At 53.5% G+C, this 12,471-nt stretch overlaps 2 protein-coding genes across 14 annotated transcripts in view; one reads left to right on the forward strand and one right to left on the reverse strand.

Moving 5' to 3' along the window:
• The window catches only part of CSE1L (chromosome segregation 1 like), a 49,726-nt gene extending 47,823 nt beyond the window's left edge, over positions 1-1,903 (forward strand). For all 3 annotated transcript variants that reach the window (XM_055140281.1, XM_055140282.1, XM_055140283.1), the window contains one exon: positions 376-1,903. In XM_055140281.1, the coding sequence (XP_054996256.1) occupies positions 376-465 (90 nt within the window). In that variant the 3' untranslated portion in view covers positions 466-1,903. The remainder of the gene's footprint in view (positions 1-375) is intronic.
• A 4,003-nt stretch (positions 1,904-5,906) lies between these two features.
• STAU1 (staufen double-stranded RNA binding protein 1) overlaps positions 5,907-12,471 on the reverse strand; it is a 56,340-nt gene continuing 49,775 nt past the window's right edge. For 10 of the 11 annotated variants that reach the window (XM_055140290.1, XM_055140293.1, XM_055140289.1 and 7 more), the window contains 6 exons: positions 12,199-12,345; positions 10,660-10,735; positions 10,197-10,516; positions 9,439-9,561; positions 8,284-8,369; positions 5,907-7,179 (listed from right to left, as the gene is read on the reverse strand). In XM_055140290.1, coding sequence (XP_054996265.1) covers positions 7,164-7,179; positions 8,284-8,369; positions 9,439-9,561; positions 10,197-10,516; positions 10,660-10,735; positions 12,199-12,345 — 768 coding nt within the window. In that variant the 3' untranslated portion in view covers positions 5,907-7,163. Of the gene's footprint in view, positions 7,180-8,283; positions 8,370-9,438; positions 9,562-10,196; positions 10,517-10,659; positions 10,736-12,198; positions 12,346-12,471 lie in introns of those variants that run through there. The other variant, XR_008630302.1, reaches the window with a different exon arrangement.

The following is a 12,471-nucleotide window of genomic DNA, read 5'->3' on the forward strand; positions in this document are numbered from 1 at the left end:
CACATGTCTGGCTGTTAATTTTCATAAACAGGGATAAGTCAAATAATGAATCTTGTAGAAAACTTAATAGCTATATATTAGCCAGAACCTTTTAGAATCTTGGAAAAATGCAGTGCTGAGGGTCGATCCCGGGCCGCCTGCTTCTGTTTCAGCGCTTTTGAACTCTTCCTTGCCTATGCCTCACTTCCTTAAAACAAGAAATTAAAATCAAAGCCACCTTGCTCATACCAAGCAGTAGCAACTCCTTATGAATAAAAGTTCTGGGGAATCCCCTTAGCAGCGTTCCCAAGAACTCTGGATCTCCGAAGTATCCAGAGTTCTGTCAGACTGTTACAATCTCCAGTGTCCGATCATGTGTGTTCCCATCCGCTGCAGGTTCCCTCAATGGTGAGCACCAGCCTCAATGCAGAAGCGCTTCAGTACCTGCAAGGGTACCTGCAGGCAGCCAGTGTGACGCTGCTTTGACCTGCAGCTTCTGAGTGGACAGCCAGTGAGCCCTGAGGAAGTCTTGGAGATTCCTGAGCACAGCTGTGCAAAGACAAAGCAAGTTTCCTTTTGAACTTATCTGTCACAAACTCCATCTTGTAAAATATTAAATGTTGCTTTAAGCTGAATCTTAAGCAAACTAGGTGGTTTGTGTTATCATCAGTGGGTGATGTTTGCAGATTCAAGGGACAAGGATTTGTAGTTTAGTGTATGACACGGATTTCAATTTAGCATTTGCACTGTTCGGATCCTTTTAAAAGTTTTGAGGGACACTGTTTTGCATCTGTCTTCCTCTGTATTTCTCATCGTTTGTATTGTCCTTCCACTTTTACTGGGAATGTAAGTGAAGAATCACTTGTAAGTTGCCAGGAAATGTATTTTCATAGTTTTAAATCTATAATCAGTAATAAAAGAGCCCTAAAATACATATAGGAACATCCTAAGGACAGGTTTCCAGTGCTCTCATACTTCACAGGTTGTTTTTAAATAACTTCATCAAAGTCATTAGTTTAGTTACAGACATTCAATATCCCACCACCATTGCACCTTCCCACCACTATTATTTCCGATTTTTACCCCACCATTCAAGCCTCCCTGCCCCGGGCAGATGCTGGATACTTTATTATCTATTGCTTATTTTGAACATCATGAGAGACTGCAGGGCCGCTTTTGCGACCGTGTGCTCCTGGAATTCTAAATTGTAAACGGTTGGGGTCCAGAGACATCTCTGTAGGGAGCTAAGTTTGTTTTGAGATTCATTTGTGAGTCTCTGGGTCAAGGCCGTTGATGTGCTGAGCTGACGCCCAGAGGCAGTTGGTGGGCGTGACAGCCGGGACCCCCAGCAGACAGAGAGACGGGAAGGATTGCCGAGTCTTCAGTCCCTGCTCCTGAGTACCTGCGTTTTTCTTCTGGAATTTTGTGGCCGCTGGGGGCTCATAACTGGAGTGGGTGGAGGAAACACCCCCCCATTTGAGGTGGCACTAGTCCAGAAAGACCTCTGGCAAGCTGCTGTCTCCCGGCATTGGCGGCTGAGTCTCGGGGTCAAGGCCATTAAGGTACTGAGCTGGCGCCCAGAGGCAGTTCATGGGTGTGACGGCCGGGACCCAGGCAGGCCGGGAGACGGAAGGGCCGGCCCATCTCTGCCGCCACCATCATACCAGCTACCCCTTGAGCCTGCCCCCATAGCAGGCCCTCAGTAATTTATTTTACATTGCTTGTTACAGATAATTTGCTGAAAGAATGGTCAAAAAATGTTTCCTCAGAAGCAAGTTAGTGAAGATTGTTGTATCTCACCATGGAGTCCTTAAGCCCTTGTATAAGAGATGACTAAAATGTTGTTACGGGTTACGCCTTCTGTATTTATATTTTGTTAGTAGAGAGTTAGACTGTCTTCTGCATTACATCCCATCCAATCTGGTGTGCTACTCCTGGTTATCAGTGTTACACTTTGAGATGCCGCAGTCGTGACTGGAGCTGGACATTCCACTGTGCCCAAAGTTTCAAATGGGGTGATACAGCTGGAGTTAGATTCTTTGGGGTGTGTGTGTGACTGCCAGGCTTCCAGAGCACAAGGGAAGTAGCCCATCGCTGACCCCGTGAAAGCTGGAGATTTCAGTCACCAAACCTGCATCCCTGTGTTTTTCAACAAATTAATTTCTGGATGAGGCTCTTGTGAGCAGTGGAGCCGGCAGGGAGCAGGCAGTGACTGTGGAGTGCAGGTTTCAGCTGCTGGCATCTGTCTGGGCAGCACGGGGCTCGTCTGCCTCCCTACGGGTTGCCCTGGGACAACTCGGCCTTGTGCGGGATCTCTCAGGATTCATTTCTGAGTCTGGATCATGGCTGGTGACAGAGCTTACGTCTCATATTTTCTTTTCCCCAACTTGATAAAATCTCTAAATTAGACTCAGTTCAATTTTTTTCCAAGAAAAAAATAAGTTATTTAATGAATACAGGTTACCTTCAAGTCCCAGACTTCTAGTAGTGCCAGGAATTGAACTCGATGTGTTACATTCAGGGCACTCTCCTCACCTTCAGAGCTTTCTCCCTGGCCATATCCAACCTCTTATTTTTGAAGTTGGGATTTATTCGTGGCTCTGTGCTCAAGGATCACTCAGATCAGCCCTGTGCAGGGCAAGCGCCTACCTGCTGTACTGTCTCTGGCCTCTCTCACCCTTTTGTTTCCTGTTGTTTCTGTTTTTTGGTACATCCAACATGGTCAGGGGTACTCCTGGTGATCAGCCGACCACATAGGATGTCAGGATCGAACCCAGGCTAGCTGCATGCAGGGCACTCATCCTGCGCTCTTCCCCGCCCCCTCCCCGCACAGCTCTTTCAGGACAGAAGTAGTTGGCTTATCTGGTCTGCTGCGGACATCAGGCGTGAAGACGGTCAGTGTTTCCAGGCTGGAGGGGCCTGCGCCGGGGCCCTGCCTTCCCCCACCGGAGCACCTGCTGCTGAGGGGAGGAGGAGGAAGTCAAATCCAAACCGTCTCCCTTAAGGGGGCTGCCTGTAGTCTGCCAGCCCTGGGCCATTCCTGTGTGGCTGTTGAGGAAAGCCGACTAACTCAGGGCTCACAGTAGCAGGCCCAGGGCTCCAGGCCATGCCCAGCAGTGCGCATCACAAGTGTGGTGCTGGGGGTCAGTCTGGGGCTCCTATATGCAAAAGTGCCCTACCGCACTTTGAGCCGCCTCCCCGCTCCAGAGAGCAGATGCCCTCGGCTGCCTTGTCCTCTGTGCCAGAAATGCACCTTTAGCCCAATCCTCCTGCTTCAGAGGCTAAGGGGGAAGCAGCAGATTCACAGCCCGACAGCAGGGGAGGAGACTGGGATTATGTTTCGGCAGCAGCCAGTCCCCGTCCCTGTGCTGACGTCACCCACATGGCAGCAGTGATCCTTGAGCACTGCGGGGTGTAGCCCCCAAGTCAGCTCAGCGGATTCAACATGCCAGGGTGAGGCATGTGTGACATGGGAACCCTCCCACACTGCCTCGCCCTGCAAAGGACACTTGGGAACTGTGCTCTCAAGCGTCTCTTAAAGGGTGCTCTCGGGCCATGCCCGGCCGGCCCTTGATCACACAAGCCCACACCCAACCCAGATTTCGTTTTAGCATAGGTAAGTGAAGGGGTGTGGGCTTGTTGGCACAAAGGGTGGCAGACAAAAGACTACTCTGGCAGGGCATCCTTCCGGGAGCCATGGGCCTCTGAAAACTAGTCATACTCTTCTTCCATCTGTCACCACACTTCCCTAAGCTAGACAGTCGGGAAGTGGGTCAGGAAGGAAGAAGACAAAGTGTCAGGCTGGGCGCCAGACAGCCCCCATGCCCCCTTGAGGTATCTGCTTCCTTCCAAGTCTGTCTTGGGCCTTGACCAGGTGGCTGCACAGGAATAAGCCGTTCCTTTAACTTTGGGGGCACAGTGACTGGCTTGAGCCCTGACAGTGCGTGGCTGCTTCTGAGCAATACCAAGATTCCCGGTGCCCCCCAGGCCCCTACGAGAATGGGTGTGTTTACTTCCTGGATTAAAAGCCTCCCAGTCTTCTTCCTGAAGCTCCTCTGCTGCCCACCCGTGTGCCCCACCGGGCAGCGCTCAGGGCATGAACAGACGTGCTGCGGAGCCAGAGCTAGGTCGTGAGCTGCATGCATGGCGAGTGCCTGACCTGCTGTCCTCTCTGGGCCTCCCGCCTCACACTTAGCTGACAGAAAACTGAGTGAGTCCTTGTCAATTCCTATTTGCTGTAACTGCCTGACATACCTTGTTGATGGATTTGGGAAGTTCAGCTTGTCTGTTTTTACGAGCACTGAGAGCCAGAGATGGCAGTGAAGTTCATCACAAACTGTTTCAGTGTCCACCCCACGTCATTTCCTTGGTTGTCATAACCTGCTGAGTCGCACTGGTGCCTGTGAAGCAAGCGGCGGTTTACCATTCCTTGGAAACGGCTCTCACCTGTTCTTGCTGACCACCCTTCCCAGGCTCGCTCCCACCCAAGGCGGCTCTGGGCTCCTAGCCAAACCAGAGGTCTGTGGGCGTTCACAGCCAGAGCCTAGCATCACACGACTATCCAGGCTAGATCCCCAGCACCCCATGAAGTCCCCCGAGTCCTCAAGGGGTGACCTCAGAGCACTGAGAAGCCAGCTCCGAGCAGTCTCCAAGGACCAGCTCTCAGAACTCGAGGACCTAGTCATCTACCTGCTGGATCTCATTTCAGACCCGCCTCTGGCCTGGGGAGTAGGACAGGACCTATCATCCCAAGGGTGGGAGTACCTGGTGTTGCCCCAAAGGCTCTGGGAACTCTCTAAGTAGAGACCATGTTGAAATGTGCTCGGACAGTGCAGGCGAGGGAGGCCGCTGGCAGAGGCCCGCTTACAGGGGCGACTCCTGACCTGCAAATATTCCAGGCCCTCCTGGTGGATGGGCGACTTTCTTCACCTCAAAAGGCCTCATCAGAGAGTCCGGCAGAGCTAAAGCTAGTTGTCAGGGGCTGAGGCGCTGAACTCTGTCCTGCCAATTGTCCAGATCCCCAGCACCATGTAGGCCCTTGAGCACTGCAGAACACTCGCATTCCCAGGAAATGTTTCTGTTGACTCCTGTCCACAACCAGAATTCCCTGGGGCTGTAATGTGGAGGGGGGAGTGGGAAGGCAGAGCCGGGAGATAGTAACTGAGAATCCGGGAGAAATGGCAGGAGGCAGGCCAGCACAGCAGGGAGGGAAGCTTGCCATGCCACAAACATGGTCTGCCAGGAGTGATCCCTGAGCACTGCTGGGTGTGACCAACCCCCACCACCAAAAGCAGCAACAGGAGGTGACAGGTTGGGAGACTGAGGACAGTCAGTGTTGGAAGAATTTCTAAAAGCCCAGAAGGCACAGTTCTCCACCCTGGAGACGAGCATTTGTCCACCGAAAGCCTGGACTCACTTTCCCCTCTGGACAAGCCCAGTACGTGCCTCTTTCTCTCTCCTCCCATTTCTCTACATTTTTCCCAGTGAAACTGAATGACCCAGAAGGGAAGGCTAGATGCAGGGCGCCGGTGTAAGACTCGGCTATAGACTGGCTTGGACATGGCCGCTAATGCACGCACATGAAGAGCACATCCCAGCAACGCCAGCGGCAAGGAGCACCCCGAGCCCTTAGCTAGTAATTGAATGTCACGTACAGAAGGGGACCAGGCCTAGGACTGAGGAAGGGATTCTGAGCAACTTTCACCAGCGCTTCCCCTGCCATCCTGAAGCCGCAGCCACTACGCAGCCTAGTCCCGCGCACACCTTGGGGACGCCTGAGACGCTGCGGGAGAGGCCCGGGGCCAGTGCTGGCGTGGCCGCGTCCAGATCAGGTAGGGTCCTCTCCCCCCTTTCCCAGGCCCACGCTACTCCGCCTCCTGTGCCTTCGCTCAGCTTCCCTCACAGCGTCAGTTACTGCTCACAGGAACAAGAGTCGTGAATTTCTGTTTATTGATCAATGGTTTCATATAAAGTTCAAATCTTTAGAATTTTGCCCAGACGGACTCACAAGCAATACAAAGGTTTTTCTTAAAAATAATAAAAGGGGGCAAGTGGAAGGGAACCAATCTAACAGTAGTGGCATTTGTAAATAAATTAACAAAAAAAATTTAGTATTACCATTTATTGGTGACAAACACTAATTTTACTTACATTCCATGGGGAGAAAAAAATTCCAGCGTAAACAACAAATGGAAGCAGTGCTAACTCGGCTGCCCGGCCATGCCCACGGCCCTGTGCTCACTGAGAGCGGAACACAGGGCGAGAGAGACACGGGTCCTTCTTTCAGCCCTACACAGAGATGGCAGACAGTACGAAGCACGCTAGGGACTCGGACTGCTTGTACTACAAGATCATATCCTGGGTGTAGTGCCAGCGACGTGCCCTCTGGAGCCCTACCGACATGCACACGAATGTTTTTATAATCTTTGAGACAAAGATTAAAGTCCACCGGTTGAAGTCTTGTTGCATTAATAAAATACAAAAAGAACCAAATGATCATGTAAAGTTTAAAATTCCCAAAGTGTCCAGTTTATACAACTGGGAAAGTTCCTCAGTTTCTGAGAAGGCCAGGGCGGTTCAGCTGCCAGAGGGCACACAATTTGTATCGCAGGTCCTGGGTTAGTCCAACCAAGTAAAACTGCGAAAGCACATACACGGGATATGATCTCTGCAGGTTATTGTTGTGGAGACAATTTCTAAACTGCTACAGAACTAGATACAATTGCGAAACTAAAACTTTATATAGTGTCATTTCAATCAAAAGAAAATAATGAAAGAAAGATTATCTTTTGGAAGAGAAAGCAGGGGTCAAGAGGCGGGCCTTAGCGCAGGAAAGATTAGCTTGCGCCGAGTAGGAAGCGTTTGATTTTCTCTGGTGCTTGTTGCTCTGGGCCGAGCTAGAGCCTCTCTCCCCGACATGGGCGTCCAGGGTTTGTCCCAAAGCGTTTACCGAGCCAGTTTGAGAAGGGGGTCGAGCTGTTTCTTCTTCCACACAGCAGGAAAAAACCCAAAGATCCCCTCACGGCTGAGGTGCCCGCCCCGCTGCGCCTCCCGAGTCCGCGTCGGCTCCACCGTCTCCAGTTCTTCCCCCGTCACGTCTCTCAGCCCACTGGAGGTATCAAATTCCAATTTTTTTCAGTATATAGGTTGGGTTTTTTTAATAATGATTCATGGCCATAAAAGGTTCAGCACCTCCCACACCTTTAGGAGAGAAATGAAAAGGAAACCAGTTTTGAAATGAGCATCACTTCCACGTTAGGACGCAAGCAGTGAGCAGGCGCTGACTGGAGGGGCCCGGAGCACAGGCTGGCCTGACTTGATGAGAGACTGAAATACAGGTTTTCGAGAATGTACTGTAACTGGGCTGTCGTGGGGAAAAAGCATGTGTATACAGCTCGTTATCTCAGCGTACGAGAAAGAAATGGGAAAGATACAGTATTTGCATCAGGAAAGCTACTCGGGGCCGAGGAGTGCGGGAGAAAAGGCGCCGGGCCTGCCTGTGGCCAACCAGGCCTCACATTCCTGGCAAACCTATACCAGGCCTCTGAGCACAGCTGGGCATGGCCCCAAAACCAAAAAGGAGAAATAACAGCTGGAGGAAGAGCTGCAAGGACTGATGTGCATATTCCACATGCAGGAAACTGGGGTTCCAGCGCCAGGTCACCACCAACCAGCTGTGGCCCAGTGCCACCGGTGGCACCCCCCAAAAAAGATACAGGGAAGAAAACACAAAGGAATAAAAATGTGCTAGCTACAGAATGGGAGAAGGGGGAATCCAGGGGCAGAAAAATACAACAGTATACTCCAACTGTATACCCCTTCACTTTTGCAGGGCCAAATAGAACATAACGTGTAAGGCATGCAGCTGACGGGATTCGATCCCCAGCACCACATAAGCACTCCTGGGCCACAAGCCAAGGAGGGAGCCCTGAGCACAGCCAAGGGCAGGGGAAGAACAATGAAAAGGCAACAGGGGCTGGAATGATAGCACAGTGGGTAGGGCGTTTGCCTTGCATACAGCCGACCTGGGTCCGATTCCCAGGATCCCATACAGTCCCCTGAGCACCGCCAGGAGTAACCCCCGTGCATTGCTGGATTTGACCCAAAAAGAAAAAGCAAGAAACAAAATTTTATTTTGAACCATGTGAATGTGTTACTGTTCTGATTAAAAACAACAAAAAAAAAGCCCACGCCTTGTAGGAGGAAATGACAGGAAGTGACTGATACGGGTGTTTGTCACAACTCTTCACTAAGCAGAAATGTGAAATCAACACAAACAAGGCGCAGAACTGCCTTTTCACTCACACAGACATTGGTCCGTTTCCTGTTCTTGGCATCTCTGTACTTGGTTGGTCCAACTCGGACAGCAACTTTAAAATGTTCAGGGCGGCCTAGCAGGGGGGAGAGAGAGGTGAGCGCCGGGAAGTGCTCAGCACACAGAACCAGACTCGAGCGAGACACGGGCCCCGGCTCCCCGCAGCACGACAAGAGGCACATTTCAAGTACAAATTCAGGAATAAGTAACTAAAACCCAGGTTTATCTTAAATCACTACAACTGCTTGTTTTATCGCACATTTTCTAATTTCTACTGATTTGTCCATAGCACCAGGATCGAATCAGGTCCTTCCACATGGGCTAGAGTTGATGAACAACCTGGCCTCTAGGATTTGAGTTCGGATCTCATCTTTACGCTTCATGGCTTTGATGGACAGTTAACTCATCTCACTCAGGTTCAGCTCCTAGTATTTCCCCGTAGTAACAAGTGATTACATACCCTGTTTTAAAACAAGACTCGGGGCTGGAGCAATAGGAGAGCAGGCAGGGCGTTTGCCTTGCAGGCGGCTGACCCAGGTTCGATTCCCAGCATCCCATAGGGTCCCCTGAGCACCGCCAGGAGTAACTCCTGAGTGCAGAGCCAGGAGTAACCCCTAAGCATTGCCGGATGTGACCCAAAAACGGAAAAAAAAAAAAAGACTCGACCAATGTTTCCTTGTTGGGAAATACTGTCTTTAGAAGCTGGCAGGAAGCACTGCATTCCACAGTGCTCCTGTTCACTGATATAATTCCTGGATTCTGTGTGTTTCTTTTTAGCGGCAGTGCCAGGGATTAACCCAATGGGGTAGACACATGTAAGGCAAGTGATCCACCACTGAGATACATTCCTGGCTGCCTCAAAACATAATTTGACGGGGACAGGATGCCAAGATAAGGTACTGCCACAGCTGGCAGCCGCTGGGTCTGCAGAACCCAGTCAGTCAGCAGGGGAAGGGACAGGGCGCCAAAGCCTGACCATCGATGAGAAAGATCCAATCAAGGGAGTAAAAACCAGTCTTCAGATTAAGGCGCTTGCCTTGCACATGGTGACCTGGTACCGTTTCCCGAGCCCCATCTAGCCCCTGAGGCTCTGCTGGGTGTGGCCCCAGCGGCCAGCAGTGCGGCCCTGCTCCTGGCACACGCACCATATCGTGGCAGGACTCCACGTCCTTCCCGATGCCGTGGCTGATCAGAGGTGGCTGAGAGGAGCAATTGATCAGCGATACAAACTCGTTCTTGTTGTTTTTGGGGAAGTCTTTGTATTCAACCTAGAAGGAGACAGAAAAGGGAGGCAAGCGAGGGTCGAAACAAGGATATGAAGTGGACCAGCAGGAGAAACTGTCCTCTGACTACACGGATGCAGGAATCCGGCCCAGGAGACACCTCAGAGACGAGTGGTGTCTCGCCCTTTCCCCTTTCTCTTCTTTATCCCTCCTCAAATACTTTCTGAATTAAAATATATGTGTGTGTGTGTGTGTATGTATTATATATAATGCCTGGAGCAATAACATAGCGGGTAGGGCGTTCGCCTTTCACGCGGCCGACCCATGTTTGATTCCTCCGTCCCTCTCGGAGAGCCCGGCAAGCTACCGAGTATCGCGCCCACACGGCAGAACCTGGCCAGCTCCCCGTGCTGTATCTGATATGCCAAAAACTAACAAAAGTCTCACAGTGGAGACGTTACTGTTGCCCGCTGGAGCAAATCGATGAGCGACGGGATGACAGTGACAGTCATATATATAAACCCCACTAGACTGAACTGTTTGAACTTTGCTACGGAAGGACGAGGGCTTTCCCTCCCTCCACGCTTGTCACTGAACGGCTCTCCGCCCGCCTCATCCATCCTGGCCAAGAAGCGAGCGCAGAGACCCGCAGCGGCCCAGGGCGCGGGCCTGACAGTTACCTGGAAGCCCTGGACTCTGGAGAGATAGTCCAGCTGCTCGGAGGGTCTCGTTAGAGGTCCGTGGGACATGGGGCCTGAAGAGACGTTACTCTTTAAAACGGTCTCGGCGGTGGGCGAGGTGCCCCCATACAACAATTCACGGGCTATCATGGCAGTTACCGTGGCCTTGGCAGGATTTGGCGCCGCCCTGCTAAAATCTTTGGTGTGATGTCCTTGACTGACTCCCACGGCCTGGGCGACCTCGGGCACCATGGGGAGAATCCCAGCGGGCAGCTGCTGATGGCTGAGATAAGGCATCCGAAACTCCTCCTCTTTATTGCCTGGGAAGGGGTGGGGGCACATCAACACACACGCCCCCCGGGAGACAGGGGGGCCCGCGCCCACCAGAGCGACCCCGGCACCCAGTGGCCCGGCTGCTCCCCGAAGCCCCCTCCAAGGGAGATGGCGCGAACGTGGCACTTACTAGTCCCATTCTCCTCCCCAGGGCCTGGTTCAAAGAAGGTTACTTTTCTTCCATCACCCGATTTCTTTACTGGCGTCTTAGAGAGAAAGAAGACGACGGTGACCGTGAGCACAAAGTAGACGGCTGGAAACTGCGTCTGCTGCTGCGCGCTCCAGGAGCTGTGCTCAAGCTTCTGAAAGGCGGGCTCCTACTGCGGGGCTCCCCGGGTGCTGAGCCGCCCCGAGCTCGCCGGGCACTCACGGGAAGTGGGGGTGTCTCGGCAGGCGGGCGTGCCTGGCTCTGCCCCAGCATCCCACCTGCCCCCAGAGCGGTCAGGAGTAAGCCCTGAGCACACCCCATTCGGGGTCACACCACATTCTGGACAGGGTTGACAGGGACACAGAAACAGGAAATCTGAACTGAGAACGTGCTGCCGTCCCTGCGCCAATGGTGCGGCGAGGGGGCTGTGCACGGCGGCCTGACCTTGCTGCATCTTGTCACAAAACAGGGATTAAGTGACAAAAGAGAGGACAGGACTGTAAACTGAAATGCAAACTTTCCAAACATGCATTTTCCTTGCCCCTCGGCCGCCTGGCCCGGGGCTGTGCAGTGCAAGGGGCCCCGCGGGGTGTCTGCCGCATCTCCCTTTCTCCCATCCCGCGCCTCCTCGCCCTTAGACCGTGCTTAGGGAAGCAGCTGCTGACTGAGTAAACCAGCTTTGCTGGCGCTGAGAGCCAAGTGAAAGATGCGGCCTGAAGTCCCCATCTTGTGGTTTTTTTTTTTTTTTTTTGGTTTTTGGGTCACACCTAGCGATGCACAGTGGTTACTCCTGGCTCTGCACTCAGGAATTACTCCTGACGGTGCTCAGGGGACCATATGGGATGCTGGGATTTGAACCTGGGTCGGCAGCGAGCAAGGCAAACGCCCTACCCGCTATGCTATCACTCCAGCCCCCTGAAGTCCCCGTCTCGGGAGCACTTGAGCAGGAGCGCGCTAGGGCCGCAGACCGCCAGCTCGGGTCCCCTTTGTAACGGGGCAGAGGCTGACAGTGTGCCTGGAGTGTTTCGTGTGGCCAAGTTTCATGTGGTTCAATCCCTGGCAACACATGTGGCCCTCTAAGCCCCCCAGAGGGGCCCCCGTGCCCCTGCAGGGGTGACACAGTCCAGAGTGCGAGATGGGGGCCCTGGGCTGGCCCGTGTGGGCTGCAGGCCCGAGAGCTGCCCCCACACGGAGCCTTGGGGCCCGCAACAGCAGGCGAAAGCACGGACGGTCCCAATTCAGAAGGGGGACTGGCGAGGAGATGCCTCCGGGGACACTCCTGCGGGGATCAAGGGACTATACGGGGTGCCAGGGACGCGCCCAGACCAGCCGGGCGGGGGGCAGAGCACACCTCTGGGCATCTCCCCGCACACCAAGAACACCCCAGAAACACCCACACTTGGTCCTGACCCTCAAGGCGGTCTCGATGGCGAAACCTTAGCTGACCCGGCCCTCCCCGCCGGCCTTGCCGCAGGCCGCCCCCGGCAGAGGCAGAGGAGGGGTGAAGGGCCGCCCAGTCACCTTCTCCTCGGACTTGAGGGCCGGCTTCACGGGCTGCGCCTGCGGCACCTTGAAGCCCAGGACTTCCAGCATGTTCTCGGCCGCGTTGCGCTTGGCCACCTTCTTGTTGGTGCCGGTGCCTTCGGCCGTGTGGTTCCCCACCTTCACCTGCAGGGAGAAGGGCCGGACGGTGACGGAGCTGGCCGAGAGGCCCCGAGCAAGGAGGCAGGGCCCGCCCAGCGCCGCCCTGCAGCGGGCTGGCACCAGGCCGCCAGAGCCAATTACCCAGCAGTC

The sequence above is a fragment of the Sorex araneus genome, chromosome 5, assembly GCF_027595985.1.
Source record: "Sorex araneus isolate mSorAra2 chromosome 5, mSorAra2.pri, whole genome shotgun sequence".
NCBI classification, from domain to species: Eukaryota; Metazoa; Chordata; class Mammalia; order Eulipotyphla; family Soricidae; genus Sorex; species Sorex araneus.